The following is a 19,227-nucleotide window of genomic DNA, read 5'->3' as shown; positions in this document are numbered from 1 at the left end:
CGAAGAGAAATCACAACTGGACATAAGCAAAAGTTCTATCTAACCAGTATAAATCTTGTGTATTTCAAGTTATTCGCTAATTTGCTAAGTTTAGTCTATTGCCGGATACATAAAAGAACAAGGTCCAGAAGAGAGTCAAAATTATAACAAAAATTTTATACAACATACATTACCCGACAACCCTAATATGGAACAACTAAAACAATACGATTAATACTGCTCAATTAACAATACCTTAGTAAAATGCTTAACTATCAAAATGACCATCAAGTATTTCAAAAGTATGGCTTCATCCTCTCGTTTTGCAACTGTATCACTTTTCCCCTCTAAACTTTCAATTTGTAATTCACATTACCATAGTTCATCAACTCCGTGTGTTAACTTTTTTTTTCTTTTTTTTGGTGTTAATACGAGACACTATATCATCAAAATGTCATTCATATTAATAATATCATGCCATATCGCGGAGCAAAAGTTATTCGTTAATTGACGAATTTTGCAAACTGGTGTTATGTGAGATACAAAATGCTATTAGATAAAGTGATACAGTTGCAAAAACATATGGTAAAGAGATACGTTCGTGATGGTTTAGGATGCATTTTGAAAATTAAATATTTAGTAAAATGATATACTGTTTCTCGTCTTTATAGTGTTTTACAAGTTGATTAATTAACAAAAATATAAAAGGAGTAAACCAAAACATTACCTGTGTTCACCGCTAATAATGTATAGTGATTAGAGGATACGTTTACTTGCGTTGTACTCTATTTAACAATTTGGTTTGATAATCTAAAGTCCAACTTACAAGTTTTTGACCTCTAAATTGAAGTGGTCTTTCTGTCTCTGTTCACCTGCATGGTATTTTTATGGGACCTACTCTACAATATGTTTTAACTAATTGTACCATCTATCTTTTAGAATATTATTCATAGATTATTTTTGGAACAAAATAGACAAATTCAAAATTATTAAGACATTCATTTGTAGTGAAGAAAGTTGACGAACTAATTTCAATAAAGAAATCCTAAACCCAGCAGTCATGTGGTCACATGATTTCAGATTTGAGTGATTTTTGGTAGACTTGATCTTTGAGGGAAAATTTAAAAGATAGACGGCTCAGATATAGTGGTCATGTGGTCACATGTTTTGTGGGGCAAACTTTGTAATATTTTTTTTGGTACGAACTGGCATTTCGTTAAAACATTCAACTAGGCTAAAAACGACTTTATTTTGTTCAACTACTAAACTCAGAACTCCCTCTCTCAACAAGGTCATAAAATTTTGTTTTCAATAAATACTAATTAAGCGCAAACCGCAGTTGTTTAACGCTAAACAAAGCTTAATTCGACAAAAGAAACAAATTGTAGTGTGAAAACTTTGAGTGCTAACACTAAATTGTTTATGTTACATCATTGTACAAAGAATCAAATGAATTGCTAGATTCTACAAGTAACTAAAGAATCAAAGAATTTTTCCTTTTGTTATGTTTGTACAAAATCTGATGAACTAATTGTTAATGTAAGCTAGGGTTTCAAGAACTAGAGAGAAAGAGAGATCGAAGAAGAAGAGTGAGAGAGAATCTTAGAGAAAGAAGTATTGCATTAATCTGTTATGCTTTCATTTCTTACTGTAGAAGCTATTACATTGATGTATACATTGAGAACCAAGTCTCTAGCTAACTGACTAACTTAGGTCTACAATCTTATGACAAGTGGCATGATCCTAACCATTCTTTATACTCTTACATCCCCCCACAAACCCATGTCTTGGAGGAACCAAGCATAAGGTTGAAGCAATGAGAGCGAAATAGAGGAGCACTGAGACTTTTAGTGAGTATATATGCAAATTGTTCCCAAGATGAAACAAACTGAACTAGTAGTGTCTTCTTAGCAACTCGTTCACGGACAAAGTTCACATCAATCTCAATATGCTTTATCTGTTGATGATGAACAGGGTTGAACGACAATGCAATGGCAGAAAGATTATCACAGAAAAGCACAGGAGCATCACGAGGTTTAACATGCATGAACTGTAACAATTGCTGAATCCAATCAAGCTCAGGAGTTATGGTTGACATAGCTCTATACTCAACCTCTGTAGATGACCTGGAAACTGTGTTTTGCTTCTTAAAGGACCACGAAATAGGATTATTACCCAAAAAGACAACCATGCCAGTAGTTGACCGGACTATCATTAGGGTCCCCAGCCCAGTCTGCATCACTAAAAGTTTTTAATGACAAAGCACCCCGAGTATAAGAAAGACCAACTAATAAGGTACCCTTGAGATATCGTAGAATACGTTTCACTGCTGTGAAATGAGACACCATTGGAGACTGCAGAAATTGGCAAACTTAATGAACTAAGAAAGCAATATCAAGCCGAGTGAAAGTAAGATACTGTAAAGCTCTAATGATGCTTTTATATATTGTTGGATTGTTGTATGGAATACCATCATCTTTTAATAGTTTATTGTACGGAAGACATGGAGTGTCACATGCCTTGCAATCCATCATTTCAACCTTCTCCAATAAATCTTGGATATACTTTGACTGTGACAAGAATAAACCTTGATCAATTTTGGTAATCTGAATCCCCAGAAAGTAATGCAGCTCTCCCAAGTCCTTGATATCGAATTCAGTTGTCAAAGATTGAATGACTTGCTGAATAGAGAAAGTAGAACTCCCAAAGATAATAATATCATTCACATTAAGTGGTGCTATAGGCAATACCACTTGAAGGAGATCAGAACTAAACTCAGGATCCACATGGAGTAATTGTGAAGAACTTGCAGGTGCAGTAATGGACATAGATGTAACATTCTCTGGTGATGACAGCGTACTAGGGGATGGTACTGATACAGAAGAAGAAGTTATGTATGAAGGAGACAATGGAACTGATGATGAAGAGATGACACCATTTGATGACATAGATGGTGATGGTGAATATAATTGGAAGCTGAACTAAGATGTTATTCATATCAGGTACAGGATATGAAGGTAAAGACTGAGGGAAAGATACCTGGACAGGTGTGGATGTATGTTTCACAGTCAAATAAGGATATGGGAATCTAGACTCATTAAAGACAACATGTCGAGATATATAAATTCTACCCGTTAAGACATCAAAACATATAAAATCCTTGTACTTTGAGCCATACCTAAGGAAAACACATTCTGTGGTTTAGGTTGTAACTTTGTTTTGATGTAAGGTCTCAATAATAGAAAGCAAGAACAAACAAAGACTCGAAGATGAGTTGAGGTAGGGGGCTCCAAATAGAGCCTTAAAAGGTGGACAATTCTTCAAGATAGGAGCAAGCATACGATTGATAACATACACAACTACTTGACAAGAAAAAGACTAGAAATGAGAGGGTAATTTTGCAGATTGTAAAAGTGTGACAGTGGTTTCAATAATGTGCATGTGTTTCCTTTCAGCCAAACCGTTTTGTTCTGGTATATGTGGGCAAGACTTATGATGTGTAATGCCTTTACTATGAAGGAAATATTGAAGTTTAGCACTGTTATACTCTCCACCACCATTAGTTTGTAATATTTGGATAGACACCGAGAATTGAGTTTGTACAAAAGAATAAAAAACAACAAAGGTTTCAAAGAAGTCTAACTTGTTGACAAGGGGAAACAACCAACAATATCGAGTGCACTTATCAATAAAAGTCACGTAGTATTTATAGCCATAAATGGAATTACATGGAGAATGACCCCAAAGGTCACTGTGTACAGTTGCAAAAGGAATTACAGATTTATGATCACTAGACTGAAAAGGCAGACCATGACACATCAATGGGACATCATCCTTTGTACAAGAAATGGAAGACATATGCAGCATTATTTTGGCTATGTTATTAGTAGGACGACCTAACCTACTATGCTAGAGATTAGAACTAACAATCTGACCAAGAAATGCAGAAGCTTTGGGAGTGCCTGGACTGTGTAATGAGTTATGACGAACGGGTGAAGAGATGGGATAAAGTCCATTACTGCATAGTCTTTTGTATAATATCCTTCCTGTGGCCTTGTCCTGAATCCAGAAGCAATAAGCATCAAATATTAACCAACAATTGTTATCAAGACAAATTTTGTGAACTGATAACAAGTTACTTGAAAGTCTAGGCACATAGAGAACATAATTGAATTTTATTGGATGCACGAGTGTTTGAATAATGGAGCTACCAATGTGAGATATTTGTAAACCTTCACCATTTGCAGTTTGCACGGTCTTATTTGTAGGATAAGGAAAAGACAGTGACAAGTTACTAAGGTATGATGTCATATGATTTGTAGCACCCGAGTCAGTGATCTAAATCTGTGATTGATGATGAGATGTGGAAGCTGGGGATGATTGAGAAGTGACTATGTGCATAGCTTGCATATGAGACTAAGGTGAAAATGTTGGTGTAGAAGGAGCATATGCAATCCTAGTTGATGTAGAATGACGTGGACCACCAAAATTAGGCCCTTTGTCATTAAAGAATCAATACCAGGTAGTGTGATTTGTTTTACCACAAATGTTACAACCTTGCCTATCCATTTGTTTTGAGTTACAGAATAGAGTCGTGTGACCAAATGTATTACACAGTTGACAAGGAACCTATGGTGTGGTATGAAGACCAAAGTACTGTGGTGGAGAATGACTAAGAACACCAGGGTTCGAATTAGGAAAAGTAGTGTGAAATTGTTGTCGAGGATTAGGATTAGGATACCTATACCCTTGATGAAATTTGCCCTTGCCCTTCTTGTTGGTAAAAGATCGATACCCTCATGAAGAACCAGAATAACCACTATTGAAACCATTAGTGTGACCTGAGAAACCAAGACCTGAACTTCCAGATCGAGGTTGAGCTGTGGGAGATTGAGGACTAGAATTGTTAGCAATCATGGCAGTGAGAATCTGTGAGTTCACATTGCTATCAACAATAAGCTCCTTATCAAGCAATTGTACCCTAAATTCCTTGAGAGAAATAACATTTTCACGACCTCTTATAACACTACGGAAGGTATTATATTTAGGAGGTAAGCCATTGAAGGCAAGTATAACAATATCCTCATCTGCAAAAGTGACCGCAGCAGCAGACAAATAATCCCTAGCTTCCTTAATACGTTGCAAATATTGAGACATCGAATCCGAACCCTTTCAAATAGTCTGAAGATTCAACTTAAGTTGAATTATACCAGTCCGAGAGACAGCCGAAAATTGTTCCTTTAATCGAGTCCACAGATCATAGGCACTGGTGCTACCAATGGCACATGAAATTGCTACTGGAGACTAAGTAGCAGTGATCAACTGCATAAGAGCACGATTGTGCATCTTCCAAACAATATAGTCTTCATTCTCAGATTGAGAAGAACAATTTGCAGCAGCAAGACTAGAACCATCAGAATTAGCATAACCAGTAACATATCGAGGGGGACAAACATGCGATCCATCAACAAAACCCAAGATTTCGTGGCCCTCAATAACAAATGCATTTGAAATTGCCAATTCAAGTAATTAGAATCATCAAGCTTCACATTCACAGATGTAGAGATTATAGAAATAAGACCAGTGATCGGAGATTGTAAAATTTGTAATTGTGATGCAGTCACCATAGTTGCTGTAGCGAAATGAAAAGATTTATAACAGAGGAAAAATTACAAAACCTGGTGTGCACAAGAAGATCAAGAATGGCAAAACCCTTAGAAGTTGCAGACAAAGAAGAATACCAGATTGGAGAATTACAGACGGAGAAGATGAGCGGAAGCAGCCAGAGGATCGGAGATTGCAGCGTAAGCATCAATGGTGAGTGATACCATGTTAATGTAAGAAGATTTAGAAAGATAGCTAGGGTTTCAAGAACTAGAGAGAAAGAGAGATCGAAGAAGAAGAGTGAGAGAGAATCTTAAAGAGAAAAGTATTGCATTAATCTGTTATGCTTTCATTTCTTACTATAGAAGCTATTACATTGATGTATATGGATCAGGATCCTCTCCTGATCTTTGTATGGGGATCCTCATGACCAAGAAATGTGGGCCGTTGGATGAAAATCCAACGGCTACATACAAGGGGGTCCCTTTAAAGTTATAATAATTATAATCGTTGAATTTTCATCCAACGGCCTCATCCTTAGATCAGGAGAGGATCCTGATCCGATGTATATATAGAGAACCAAGTCTCTAGCTAACTAACCAACTTAGGTCTACAATCTTATGACAAGTGGCATGATCCTAACCATTCTTTATACTCTTACACTAATTAGAAAAGCTTGCAACCGAATTCGTCTATGGGTTCTCCGTTCGAACGATACAAAGCTGATTTCGATGCAAGTTCTCTGAGCTGTTCCAAGCTTCTTCCCAACCGCATTGCAACCTTCATTTCAAAAACCACCCCATTTTCTCTCTTCTCCCAGTCTTGTTCTCCAAGTGTTGCTTCAATTGAATCCTCCAACTTGTTGAAGAAGCCGGCGCAGTTCCTATTCATCTCAAACACCATCCCTACTTGCCCGCCATGCTGAAAAGCATTCACTGCGCTAGCCAAAGAGCCTGCAGCCACTGTTGCAACCGCGACAGTGGCTGATCCATGGCCTACAAAAGCGGATCCAACAGCCGCGATCCCAGTAAGCACAGGGCCCGAAACTGCCAAAATCTTGTTGGTCTTTAATACTACCGAGCTTCCTAATCTCACATAGTTTTCAAGGTCCTTGTTCTTCACAACTTGAATAATTTCTCTCATTTCCCTTTCAAGTTCTTCACTCCATCCATTCACATTATTTCCCATCTGGGATTTCGGTTTCCTTGGATTTTGAGATTGAACCACATTTCTAGGCCACCAAACAGTCGGCTCCAATTTTTTGGGGAATTTTTCGAGCATGGCACCGAGCAACGCAAGAGGGTAAGCTTTGTCAAGAGCCAAAACCTTCTCCATTGTCTCCTTCACATCTTTCTCAGTAGGATCACGAAGAGCAAACACCGTCTCAATTTTGCTCTGGAGCTGCCTGAACAACCTCGTAGCATTGCGCTGCTCCTCAGCGAGCTGCGAAGGCTGGATCTTGTTCATGATAAGCAGCATTCCGGTAGCTGCGGAAAACAAAATAGCCGATGAAATGTTCAATGCCAAAACGGACGTTCCAGCAGCTGCATTAACTCCGGCCATTAGGGAAGCGGAGAGAGTGATCATGTTGATAGAGCTAAGTAAGAGTGCGTTCCAGTTATTGCGCTGCTCGCCGATGTTCGCGTGCATCTCCACTCTGTCCACCACAGCCTCTAAGAGCGCGTAGAGCTGAGTTGTGGAAGCTGTAGGAGCTGCTGCTGCTGTTGCTGCTGCTGCTGCAGAGTGATTGTTGCTATACAAATCGGTGTTTTCCTGTTGCAGAACTTGTTCCTTCAACTGGAGACCTTGGAGGACGAGCTTCGTGGTTTGTTTCAGGTCAGCGAAGCGGACTCTTGGGAGCTTGCGGGCATGAATGGCGGCATTTATGGTTCTGTTTGAGGAAGAACGACGTGAGGGAGAAGAGAAGACAGGAGATGAAGTTTGGAGGGAAGCCATTTGATTGGTTGGGGTGCTGTGTTTTGTTAAGAGTGTCGAGAGCAGAGGATCTCAGGTGGGTTTTCAGTTTGGAGTAGTAGGAGGAGAGGGGTTGGGAATGGAAGAAGAGGGTGGGATGTGGTGGGTATTTATATGCGGGAGAGCTGAAAACTGAAAAGGGCAGAAGGGGTCAGATTTGGAAATATTGACTGGACTTGGTTTATTGGCTGACCTGATCCTGCAGCGTGACCCATTCCCTTATTTTTAATTTTCCTCTTCAATATTTGGTCCACTATTTTGCATTGCCTTCACTCTTTCTCTCTCTCGTCTTCATGCACACACGTATAGTATTAGCATGGGTAAGAATTGTTCGAAATTTAGCTTGTCAACGTTAGTATCCTATTTTATTTAAAATTATATTAGAAAATAATTAAGTTTCCTTTTACAATTTAGAGCGGGAATTCGAGAAGTACAATTGGAAAAAGAAAAGAAAGTGTATTTTCCTATCCCACTTAGAGTAGGAAACTTAACAAGGAGTAAGCATGTAAACCACATCCTATACTTACAAATAGGGTGCGGCAAAGCTAGAAACAAGAGAGAGAAAAGCCCGAGACAACCGAGAGGAGAGGGATTAGTTTAGGATTTGCAAAAGGATTGTATGCTTTATTAATAAGGAAGCCGTGATTTCTATACTAAGAGAAATCACATCTGGACGTCGGCAAAAGTCTTGCCTAACTATTATAAATCTTGTGTATTTCAAGTTATTCTCTAATTTGCTAAGTTTAGTCTATCGCCGAATACATCAAAAAACAAGATCAAAGGAAGAGTCAGAACTATAACAAGAATTTCATACAACATACATTACACGATTGAAAACTTATATTAATATAAACCTTGATGTCGACAGGATTAACACTGCTTAATCAACATTACCTTAGTAAAATGCTTAACTATCAAAATGCACCATCAAGTATTTCAAAAGTATGGCTTCATCCTCTCCTTCTGCAACCTCTCTAAACTTTCAATTTGTAATTCACATTACCGTAGTTCATCAACTCCGTGTGTTAACTAATTAATTAATTTTTTATTAATATGAGATACTCAATATATCATCAAAATGTCATTCATATTATTAATATCATGCCATATTGTGGAGCAGAAGTTATTCGTTAATTGACGAATTTTGCAAACTGGTGTTATGTGATATACAAAATGATATTAGATAAAGTGATACAGTTGCAAAAACATATGGTAAAGAGATACTTTAGTGATAGTTTAGGAGGCATTTTGATAATTAAATATTTAGTAAAATGATATACCGTTTCTCGTTTTTATATGTTGATTAATTAACACAAATATAAAAGGAGTAAACCAAAACATTACATGTGTTCACCGCTACTGTGTAGTGATTAGAGGATACGTTTACTTGCGTTGTACTCTATTTAACAACTGGGTTTAATAATCTGAAGTCCAACTTACAAGTTTTTGACCTCTAAGTTGAAGAACACTGTGTAGTGATTAGAGGATACGTTTACTTGCGTTGTACTCTATTTAACAACTGGGTTTAATAATCTAAAGTCCAACTTACAAGTTTTTGACCTCTAAGTTGAAGTGGTCTTTCTGTCTCTATTCACATCATATTTTCGTGGGATCTACTCTATAATATGTTTTAACGATCTCTATCGTCTATTTTTTAGAACATCATCCATAGATTATTTTTGGAACAAAATGAACAAAGTCAAAATCATTAAGACATTCATTTGTAATGTAGAAATTTGACAAACTAATTTCCATAAAGAAATCCTAAACCTAGTAGTCATGTCGTCATATGATTTCAGATTTGAATGATTTTTGGTAAACTTGATCTTTGAAGGGAAACTTAAAAGATAGACAATTCAGATCGTTGAAATATATTACAAAGTTTGCCCCTCAAAACATATGTCAAAAATTGTGTAAATAACAACGGTGTCACGGATTCATCCTTTTTTATAAATATCATATTTCTCCTTCTGTTTTTATTTATCTATAATTATTTTGCTTTTTTAGACCCAATTTGCTATCATTTTCAAACTCATTTTCTCGAGCGTCATCTTTTAAGTAATATTACAATAATATATCACAATTATTTGACAAAAAAAAAATGTCACATTCGACTAAACAAAACATTATCAATATTATTTAATGAAGAAGTTTAACGACCAAATATACAAATTTATAAATTATAATAGCTCAAATGTTTTTCAAAATTTCGTCCACCATTGCATTTGATTCACCCTCACAAATGCAATATTTAAAAAAACTGACAACTCTTTGTTTTGGTCAATTTTATCAATTTACTTGCAATTTGAATAGGTCTCTCCTCATCACTTGGTTTTTTAGCGGTCAATTTTGATAATCGACGTGCGACTTGAAAAGGTCTCCCAACTACTAGTTTTCAAGCCTCAACGTATCAGATTCTAATTTTCTAAATGCAATCCTCCTCCTTCTGTTTTTCTTTAATTTGTTGAGAAAATTAGAGCAATTATCTTGAATTTTGGCCCACTTAGACCATCTCCAATGGTTGGGCTAAAAGCCAAATTTTTTAGCCCGGAAAATTTAGCTTTTAGCCCAGAAACAACTTTTCTGCTCCAACCGTTATGGCCTAAAATTTTAGCCCGGGATTATTAAAGAATGAACTTATGCAATTTTTTTTGTTAAATTAATTTTTAAAAAAAAAATAAATATGTAGACTATCGTAAATTAATTTTATGAACATTTTAATCTAAAAAAATTTAAATTCTGATAAATATTGAAAAATCACTAAATTTCCCACAAAGCAAGCCGTCAACTTTTACCAATCCTTCAACCCTGGGCTAACTTTCAATTCACCAACATTTCAACACCAAATTTTCAATTCACCAACCGTTGAACACCACACTTTCAACTTTCACCAAATTTTCATTGCAGTTTTCTTGAAACTTTGCAATGATTTTATCCCACAAAACCTTCTTATTTTGATTAGTGCCAACTGCACCATCTTCGCTAACAGAAACCCATGCCAAGCATAGAGCAACATCTTCCTCACAAGTCCAATTACGACCTCTAATATGCTCTCTTGCCATGTTGAACAATTTGGAAATGGAAAGAAATGGTAGAAAGATAAATTGGAAGAATTGTAAGAGAAATTTGAGTTTTGTGTGGATGTTTGAACAAATACATAGGTATTTATAGAGTTTTTGGGTGAATTTTGAGTTAAATATTTTTTTTTAATTATTTTAACCGTTAGATTTAAATTTGGGCCGTTAGATCTTTTTTTTTACCGTTAGATTTGATTATATTTGATCTCAGCCGTTGGATTCAATGTATTTTAAAATAACATATTTTAAAAAATCAAATTTGAATTTGGACCGTTGGATCAACCAACGGTCCTTCAAACACATCCGTTGGATTGCAAAAATAGCCGTTGGACTTCAGCTGGGTGGCCGACAACCCGCTGACAGCGGGGCCCACCCTGTCGGGCACGGACTGCAAGCGCTCCGCGTGGGGCGCGTACGCGAGTGAGCGGGCCGAGACTGGCCTTTGGGCCAGCGAGTCCAGTCGCGCGGGGGGGGAAATCTGGGGGGAATTTGGCCCAATTTTAACATTTGGCATTTAGCCCAATGTTTTAGCATGGGTTGGAGATGGTTTGGGGGGGAAATTTGGGGGGAAATTTGGCATTTAGCCCATTGTTGGAGATGGTCTTAGACCAACTTCAATGGTGGGCTAAAAGCCAAATTACCCCCCAAAATTTTCCCCCAAACCCACTCCAACCCAAGAGGAAATTTTGGGCTAAATGCTAAATACTAAACCAATGCCAAATTCCCCCCAAAATTTAGCCCAGAAATTGGAGTGGACTCCACCAAATATTTATTGAAATTTAAATTTTTTTAGATTAAAATGTTCATAAAATTAATTTACGATAGTCTACATATTTCTTTTTTTTTAAAAAAAATTAATTTAACAAAAAAAAAGCCTAAATTCATTCTTTAATAATCCCGAGCTAAAATTTTAGGCTAGAATGGTTGGAGCAGAAAAACTGTTTCTGGGCTAAAAGCTAAATTTTTCGGGCTAAAAAATTTGGCTTTTAGCCCAACCATTGGAGATGGTCTTAGAGCTTTAATTCCTAAAGTAAAAATCCGTTAGTATTAGGGGGTGTAGTCAAATTAGGATTTGGTAGGATTTTAATAGACTTTAAAATCTAAAAGTATTCAATTAGGATTTTATAAGATGATTTTAAAAGATTTTGAAATCATAATGTAGTTAAATTAAAATTTGGTAAGATTTTAAAAAATACAATAAAATCTATGAGCAGTCAAATATGATTTTAAAAAATCAGTACAAGTCTAGGGCCTAGGGGTTGTTAGGATTTTAATGGTAAAAGGATTTTGATGGATTTCAAGGTGGATGATATAAATACCAAATTGCATCGAGAATCTCACTCCACCCCCTCTGATTTCTTTTCACATTTATAGATGGAAGAGGAACAGTCTCAAACAGAAGAAGAACAGTTTTCAAGATGGCATCAACCGATTTCTTTTCACATTCATCAGAAATCTGCATCAAGAGTGAATGTGAAAAGACCAGTCTGAAACATAAATAATTTCTCAAGAGATAGAAGATGGCGGAATCTCACTCTTCCATTTTTTTTCATTAGAGTAGTCATAGCTGACTCTTTCTTTGCTTTAATGGAAGTTGTTTATGCATTCCTGCGATGAATACTTTTCTTCCCTGCCATGAATACTTTTCTTCCCTGTCGCATTCAAACGATTGTATTTGAGCTGATGGTTCTTACCAAATTGTAAGCAAAACTTGGGCCATGAATTAGAACAATTTTCACGATAGCAAAACTTGGCCATTTTCTGCTCTATGGCAACATTTGGCAGGAGTTTGTATAGGTTAAAATCTTTTGAAATCCATAAAAATCCATAGAAATCTATAATACAAATCTATAATCTGCTAAAATCCATATAAAATCATAGAATTTATTAAAATTCTTTGAAATCTGTCACTTGTAAAAAGTCTTTTAAAATCCTCTGAAATCTAAATTGATTACACACCCCTTAGTTTCCAAACTTGTTATAATGTGGAGCAATGTTCATTTTGGCTAACTCCGTTAGATTATTCATTCAAAATAAAAGGTTTAAAGGGAAAAAATGGATAGAAGTTTTGAATGAGTTAGCTAAAAGAACCATTGTTCCACACTATAATAATTTAGGGATCAATACTCACGAATTTTTAGTTCATGAACTAAAGTTGAGTTAAAGTTCATAGACCATTGCTACAATTATCTCTTAATTATTATGTTTTTGTAAAACTTGCACTACTCACGTTTCGTTCACCTAAAGTTGTGGCTTAACTTTGCACTTCATGCTTTGAGTTCATTATCTTATGAATGTCTTTTATCTACATATTACAATCTAATGTAATATGGATATATAAAAGTAAATTATTAATATTTTAATAGAAAAAAATATATATTCATAGATACATGTTAAATTTTAATTTGTATATAAAAAATGAAGTTGAGTATTTTCCTTAACCCATTTTTGCTATCATTTTCAAGACAATTTGTGAATATCATCTTCTACGTCATGAGTTAAACTATGGCAATAGTTTCACAAAAATTCCAAGTCACCTAATTTGTTCATCGAAGATTATTGCGATGCACGTCTTCATTGTTTTTTTTCAACTATGAATAAATACGATTTTTTAGTAATTATTAAGTTTTTCTTAACCCTTTTTGCTATCATTTTTAATTAAAAAGGTTATAAGCGGTGGATTGTTTTAATAGTTATGATCTCTCTCTTCAATTTATTGTGTCTTGAGTTAAATCTTTATCCCTCATTTTAGAGTAAAAATATCGTTTGTATTAAAAGTTTGATAATTGTTTGCAATATTTTGTTAACATCAGCATTGTTCTACACTAATGTACACTTAAAAAGGGATTTGTACACAGAGATATAATGAGTAAAATATGAAATTCTAATAATTATTAATTAGGACAATTCATCATTTGCATTGTTTTTGGTAGGCCCTGTTTGGCGGATCGGATAAAGGATCGGATAAGATTAGTTATATGGACTCAGGAGTTTGGCGTTCACTGGTACTAAATAAGCACCGGATTAATTAAACCGGTCGGATAAGATAACACGGTATACACCCGCTTAATAAAACCAATCAAAACGCCCGGATTATTTAGTTGGGGAAGAAGAATATGGGAGAGAAAGGGAGGAAGTTTGGGGGGGTGTGGCGGAGAAAGCTGGGGAACAATTATTTGGGATTCTTCTGCAGTCGGGGAAGAAGGGAGATAGAGGGAGGGTGTTTGGGGGGTGCGGAGAGATCTGGGAACAAAAAAATGATTTCACTTTTTAAATTTTTTTTTTTTTTAAGTTTGATTCCTTCTATCTAGTATAATAACAAATACAGTATAAATAATACGGTCATTAGTCCGATACTGCACCAAACACTTGACTAATTTAGTCAGTATTATCCGGTGACTATTTATTCTATTCGACAGAAATAGTCAGTACAGTTTGATCTTATTTTTGTAGAAATAAATAAAGTTTTTTATTTTTCTAATTTGGACCAAAATTAACTTTTCAATAATTTCAAGCTGAAAATCGGAAACCCACTTTTGTCAACCTCACATTTCGAACCCGTTTTCCTGAAAGAAGAGATAGAAGATGCCTCCTCGCCTTTGCTGAGTGATTGCGTAAACCGCAGACGGAGAATATGCGAAGCATCATTACGACATTATAATAACACAACAGTGTTGGCTTAGTTGGGCACTCCGTCTCCCTGCTCTCCCCACCGGTGATGCGGGACCCACAAGCACATGAACCTCTGTCAGTCTCACAGCTGTCCTGACTTCCAACAGTTGCTTATCATTAATTAGGATCTGGATTGTCTGTTCTTTCCATTCCATATCATTTTCATCATCTTTTATTATTACGATTAAATTATATCAACATTTTGTATTGATGTTTTTATAAAAATGGAGAGGAATGAGGAAGGTATGGGATGGGTAGAGAAGACGATTCCCATTGACTACCTATTCCCATTAGTTCCCCCATATATATCTCAAAGGTAAAGCCTTCATTTTTTTCAGCTCCTCTCAAGAAATCGGACGACTTTGTAACGAAGAAAATCTCATGGGGTCGATTGCAAAGAAGGGGTTGCAGCAGTACTTGCTTCAGCTTCAGCATCATCCGCTCAGAACCAAGGTCAAATTCTATGCCTTTTATCAAATTATGTCTCACTTTTTTTGGGTTATCATGATTTCCGTTTTCCTTCTTAAACCCCTGTTTGGCTCCCGAGAAAGTAGAGGAAAACCCCAAAGCTTGAATTTTTTGTGTGTTTTGGTTGCTTTCTCATCTGGGTTTTTTTTCAAAGATGATGTATTTTCAGCTCAAATTCCTTAATTGTGATTAGTAGTTAATTGGTGTTTCGAGCTGAGCAATATGGTGTAACAAGTTGTTAATTGGGAATTTGAGGGTGATGATCATTTTGTTTGTTATCCGAACAGGCAATTACAGCGGGCGTTTTGTCGGCGATCAGTGACATAGTGTCTCAGAAGCTCACTGGCATTCAGAAACTTCAGATAAGACGGCTTCTTCTCAAAGTGGTAAGGTCCATTAGGATTCCATCTTTATTTGCGGTTTCAGCGTTTGCCGATTTTACACAAGTTTGTTTCTTTCATCTGTGTATGTGTGGTATATTGTATATGAAAGAAGGAGGGGATTTTTGAAAGTAGTAAAGTTGGTGTAACACTGTAAACACGAAATAAATTTACATGTCTACAAACACATTGTTCGATCTTTTGAACCTAATTTATGCCCTTGTCGAAAAAATGGCTACTAGTTTTGTTATGGACTTGAACCTAAATATCAGTTAGTACCAAAATTTCGGTGAAAGTTGGGAATTTTTCTTCCCCTCTCATTTAATGTTTGAGTGGGGCATGATGGTTAAAGCCTCTAACATGAGAAAATGCAAAATATGCAGCGTTACTGTTGGAGATGATGGTCCCCCCCCCCCCCCCCCCCCAAAAAAAAAATCCATCTAGCAGCAGTAATTACAATTATTACGGGTGATAATATACTTTCTTTTTGTCTGTAAGAAGTTTGGTTCGATGAATAAGTACTATCATTTTAAGACAGTTCATGCTTGTCCCTAAAATTGTTAATCTGCTAAGATGTTTTAATGTGTATAACTACTGTGGCATATATTTTACACGATTAGCATTTCTAAGCGCAGCTTCTCGGAGCTGTTTATCTTGGACCATTTGGGCATTTCCTGCATACAATACTAGATAAGATTTTCAAGGGGAAGAAGGATTCAAAAACAGTAGCAAAGAAGGTAGGCTATACTTTCCCTCATGCTCCCATTTTCCCTTCCCCTGTCTCCAAGAAAAAGTGGAAGAACATATTGACCATTCTAATATTCTTGGTGAAACTTTTTCAGGTACTGGTGGAGCAGCTGACGGCTTCTCCATGGAATAACTTGGTTTTCATGCTTTACTATGGGTTGGTTGTGGAGGGTAAGTACATGTGAAAACCTTCGATTATTTTGTTTATGTTTGATATGTTGGCATGTGAGAAATACAGTCGGAATGCAGTAGTACCCATCATCCCCTAAGATTTGTTTGTTTAAGATCTAAAAGTTGTAGTACTTAAATATGAGATTAAAATATTATGCATCACTCAAACAACTTTTAAATTTTCAAAGAAAGCCAGCCCGGAAGACTCGCGCTAGCACGTGGGGCAGATATGAGTGTTTAGTTTAAGTTAGTGTAAAAGATTGTGTGAACTTTGTTGCTTAATTTTCTAACGAAGATGTGAAACACAGGAAGACCTTGGGTGCAAGTGAAAAGTAAAATTAAGTCGGACTACCCAAAAGTGCAATACACATCATGGACGGTATATAGTTCTGTCTCTGTATGATTTATGCTAGGACATATACGAAAATGTAGAAGATTTCGTAACTGTAAAACTTTGATGGGTCAAAATGCAGTTCTGGCCTGTTCTGGGGTGGATAAATCACCAGTATGTGCCACTTCACCTCCGCGTCGTCTTCCACAGCTTGGTTGCTTTTGGCTGGTATGATCTATAAACTTAACCTCCATTTTGCTGGTATAATATGCATTTAGTTCATTCTTTATTGATTCGTTAACAAACTGGCTTGTACTTTTCTTTTTTCAGGGGAATTTTCCTAAATTTACAGGCAAGATCTGTGGCACTACCAAAGGCCAAGTGAAACCGACGAAATTCTTCGATTGGCCTCAGATGATTGTTGTCCCTATGAGTTTTTCTAGTTAACTCTTGAACAATTATGAACTCTATGTGCTAGATATAATTCATGGATCCCCGTTTTCATGTATGCTGGATATTTTAGAAAATATTCTAAATGAATAAATGAGTGATCTGTTTCGACTATTTATTGCTTAACAAGTGTGAAATGACATGCTACTAATCCAAGAGGATAGCCATGAATGCAACGGGAATGTCACTATGCTAGTATGCTAGTATCTTAAGTTAATCGCACAATGTCGTGTAACTGAAAACATTAAAGCTCATAAAATTTCGTGATTGGCGGATGTCATACGATAAATTAAATCTAGGTGTGTTCAGCATGGAAGATTAGAGAATTGGTTTTTGTTATTGAAATAAACATGTCTAAAATGAACTTTGGGATGGCTCTAATCACACATTGTGTGCATCTCCAAGTCAGATGCTTGTAATACAAGATATTGAAATATTTCGATTACAAAATATACTGAGTAACTAGCTACGATGTTCAAAAGATTAAACACTATAAATAATTAATCACACATTGTGCGCATCCCCAAGTCATGCTTGTAATACAAGATACTGAAATATTTCGATTATAAAAGATTAAACACCATAAATAATTAAGGATTTTGAAAGATAATTGACGAACTTGTGTGTTAAGTAGGTAAGGTTTGAGTGATTAGAGATGACGAGGGTTTGCAGAAGAAAGGAAAATGTTAGGAAAATCAAACATTTAGACCATCTTATGTAAACCACATGATGTACAGTTGATGGTTGGACTTTTTTTTTTAAAATAATTTAACGAAGGAATCCAACCATCAACTTTGAATTAGTGCTTTTAAGACAGTTAAACTAAACAAAAAGGGTAGTGCTATCTACACGGTCATTTTTACTTCTCTAACACCCCTCTCAATTCTCAACCATCAGGTCGATTGAATTGAAGAAATCAACAAACAATATTAACATGAGTATATGAAAGGTAAAAAAAAGGTATATGAAAAACACTACCTAACAAAAATTATACATCAGTCGTTTTAACGCTCTTCACTATAATGTAACCATACAATGGTGGAGATAGTCTCAAAGCCCAAAATCAAACTTGAAAAATTTTAGGCCCAAATCCATTCTGTTACTCGGTTTTGAGTTCAATATCTTTGTTGGAGGAAAGAGGAACAGGCATGCAAATGGAATTGCAGCTCATGATTAATTTGGCATCTGCTTGCTGCAGTAGCCATGTTGGCATGTTACCTTCCCCACTCCCCACAGCAGCCGTATTTATTTTCCCCAAGTGGCAACTCATTTGTTAATCTGTCACCATGGATTCCTTGAAAAACACACTACTGGCAATCAGCAAGGGCCAAAAGCCAGTTAACCATTTTGGTCGCCAACTGCCGTTAATGATGAACCTGGATTATCACACCAACCAGCTAATGTGTAAACTAAGATATAATATCCAAGTGTTTATAACTTAGTTAATTAAAAACATTTATTTTGACATCAGAGATTATGAGTTCGGTTCTCCTTCCTTCACCATTGCTGCTTTGCCTTGTTTGTCTTCAAAAATGTAGCGATCAGCAATAAGGATGAATTTTATCAAAGCCTAAAACTTTGTATCTCCTTCAAAATTGTCTTTTCGACATTCAATTTAGTTTTACGTCTTTATAATCTTAACTTTTGTTAGATAAACTAACTTTTCATCAAATTGAGAGTTACTTTTGACTATTTAAGCGGCATATATTAAAGATTAAAAGGTACGAATTTTTCTCCTCCCTAATTAATGTAATAATTTTGAATCATGCCATACTAAATTTTAAAGTTTAGAAGCTAAGTAACTAAATTAAAGTCGAAAAGAGTTGCGAGTGTAGAGGGACACTACCAAAATTTTCCAAGTTAGCAATGTAAAAACAACTTTGTCCAGAAAAAAGCAAATTAAAGTCAAGAATAAAAGGCATGATGCATCTATGATTCGATGGTTAACCTAACGTGATTTCCATGATGACTCCAACCGTCCAATTGTGGAACAAATGAAGATGATATAGTATAAATTTACTATTTCATGGTAAGAATTACAAATGTAAGACATGTATTGTTTTTTTAATCAACTCTGTCGTATTATGATTTAAACGCATGTTGTGAAGTCTGTTAAGATTTAGATAAAAAATTAAAAATTTTGTCAACTTCTCGTTAATTATTTGCACGTGCTAACAATTATTGAAAAATTTTGTTTTAACCTGTGCTCACATATTAACAATTAACAGAGAGTTAATGAAATGAAATTGTTATTAGCACTCCAAAAATCTCATTCTACACTCTTCAGAAATGTATTTTTCCTTTTAATTATGAAAAATTTATAGTACCAAATGAAATTTTTAGAATACTAATAACAATTCTCTAATGAAAAACG

General features: G+C 35.7%; 1 protein-coding gene and 1 pseudogene across 2 annotated transcripts; one reads left to right on the top strand and one right to left on the bottom strand.

Annotated features, from left to right (window-relative positions):
• Positions 1 to 5,929: 5,929 nt before the first annotated feature.
• Positions 5,930 to 7,622, bottom strand: LOC137721222 (putative F-box protein At4g22030 pseudogene; annotated as a pseudogene).
• Positions 7,623 to 13,823: 6,201 nt separating this feature from the next.
• Positions 13,824 to 16,967, top strand: LOC137725644 (peroxisomal membrane protein PMP22). Of its 2 annotated transcripts, none has more exons than XM_068464400.2 (8): positions 13,824 to 14,381; positions 14,645 to 14,759; positions 15,062 to 15,160; positions 15,790 to 15,891; positions 15,997 to 16,072; positions 16,381 to 16,451; positions 16,546 to 16,631; positions 16,734 to 16,967. In XM_068464400.2, exons 1-8 carry the CDS (start codon positions 14,353 to 14,355, stop codon positions 16,786 to 16,788), a joined length of 633 nt encoding a protein of 210 aa, XP_068320501.2. In that variant the 5' UTR covers positions 13,824 to 14,352; the 3' UTR covers positions 16,789 to 16,967. The 2 variants fall into 2 exon arrangements, with proteins under 2 accessions (XP_068320501.2, XP_088549694.1); XM_088693568.1 differs by having other exon boundaries at positions 14,365 to 14,412.
• Positions 16,968 to 19,227: the final 2,260 nt, after the last annotated feature.

The sequence above is a fragment of the Pyrus communis genome, chromosome 5 (genome assembly GCF_041283825.1).
Source record: "Pyrus communis isolate YQ-2024b chromosome 5, ASM4128382v1, whole genome shotgun sequence".
In the NCBI taxonomy this organism is placed as follows: domain Eukaryota; kingdom Viridiplantae; phylum Streptophyta; class Magnoliopsida; order Rosales; family Rosaceae; genus Pyrus; species Pyrus communis.
This window is presented reverse-complemented; position numbering and strand designations above follow the sequence as displayed.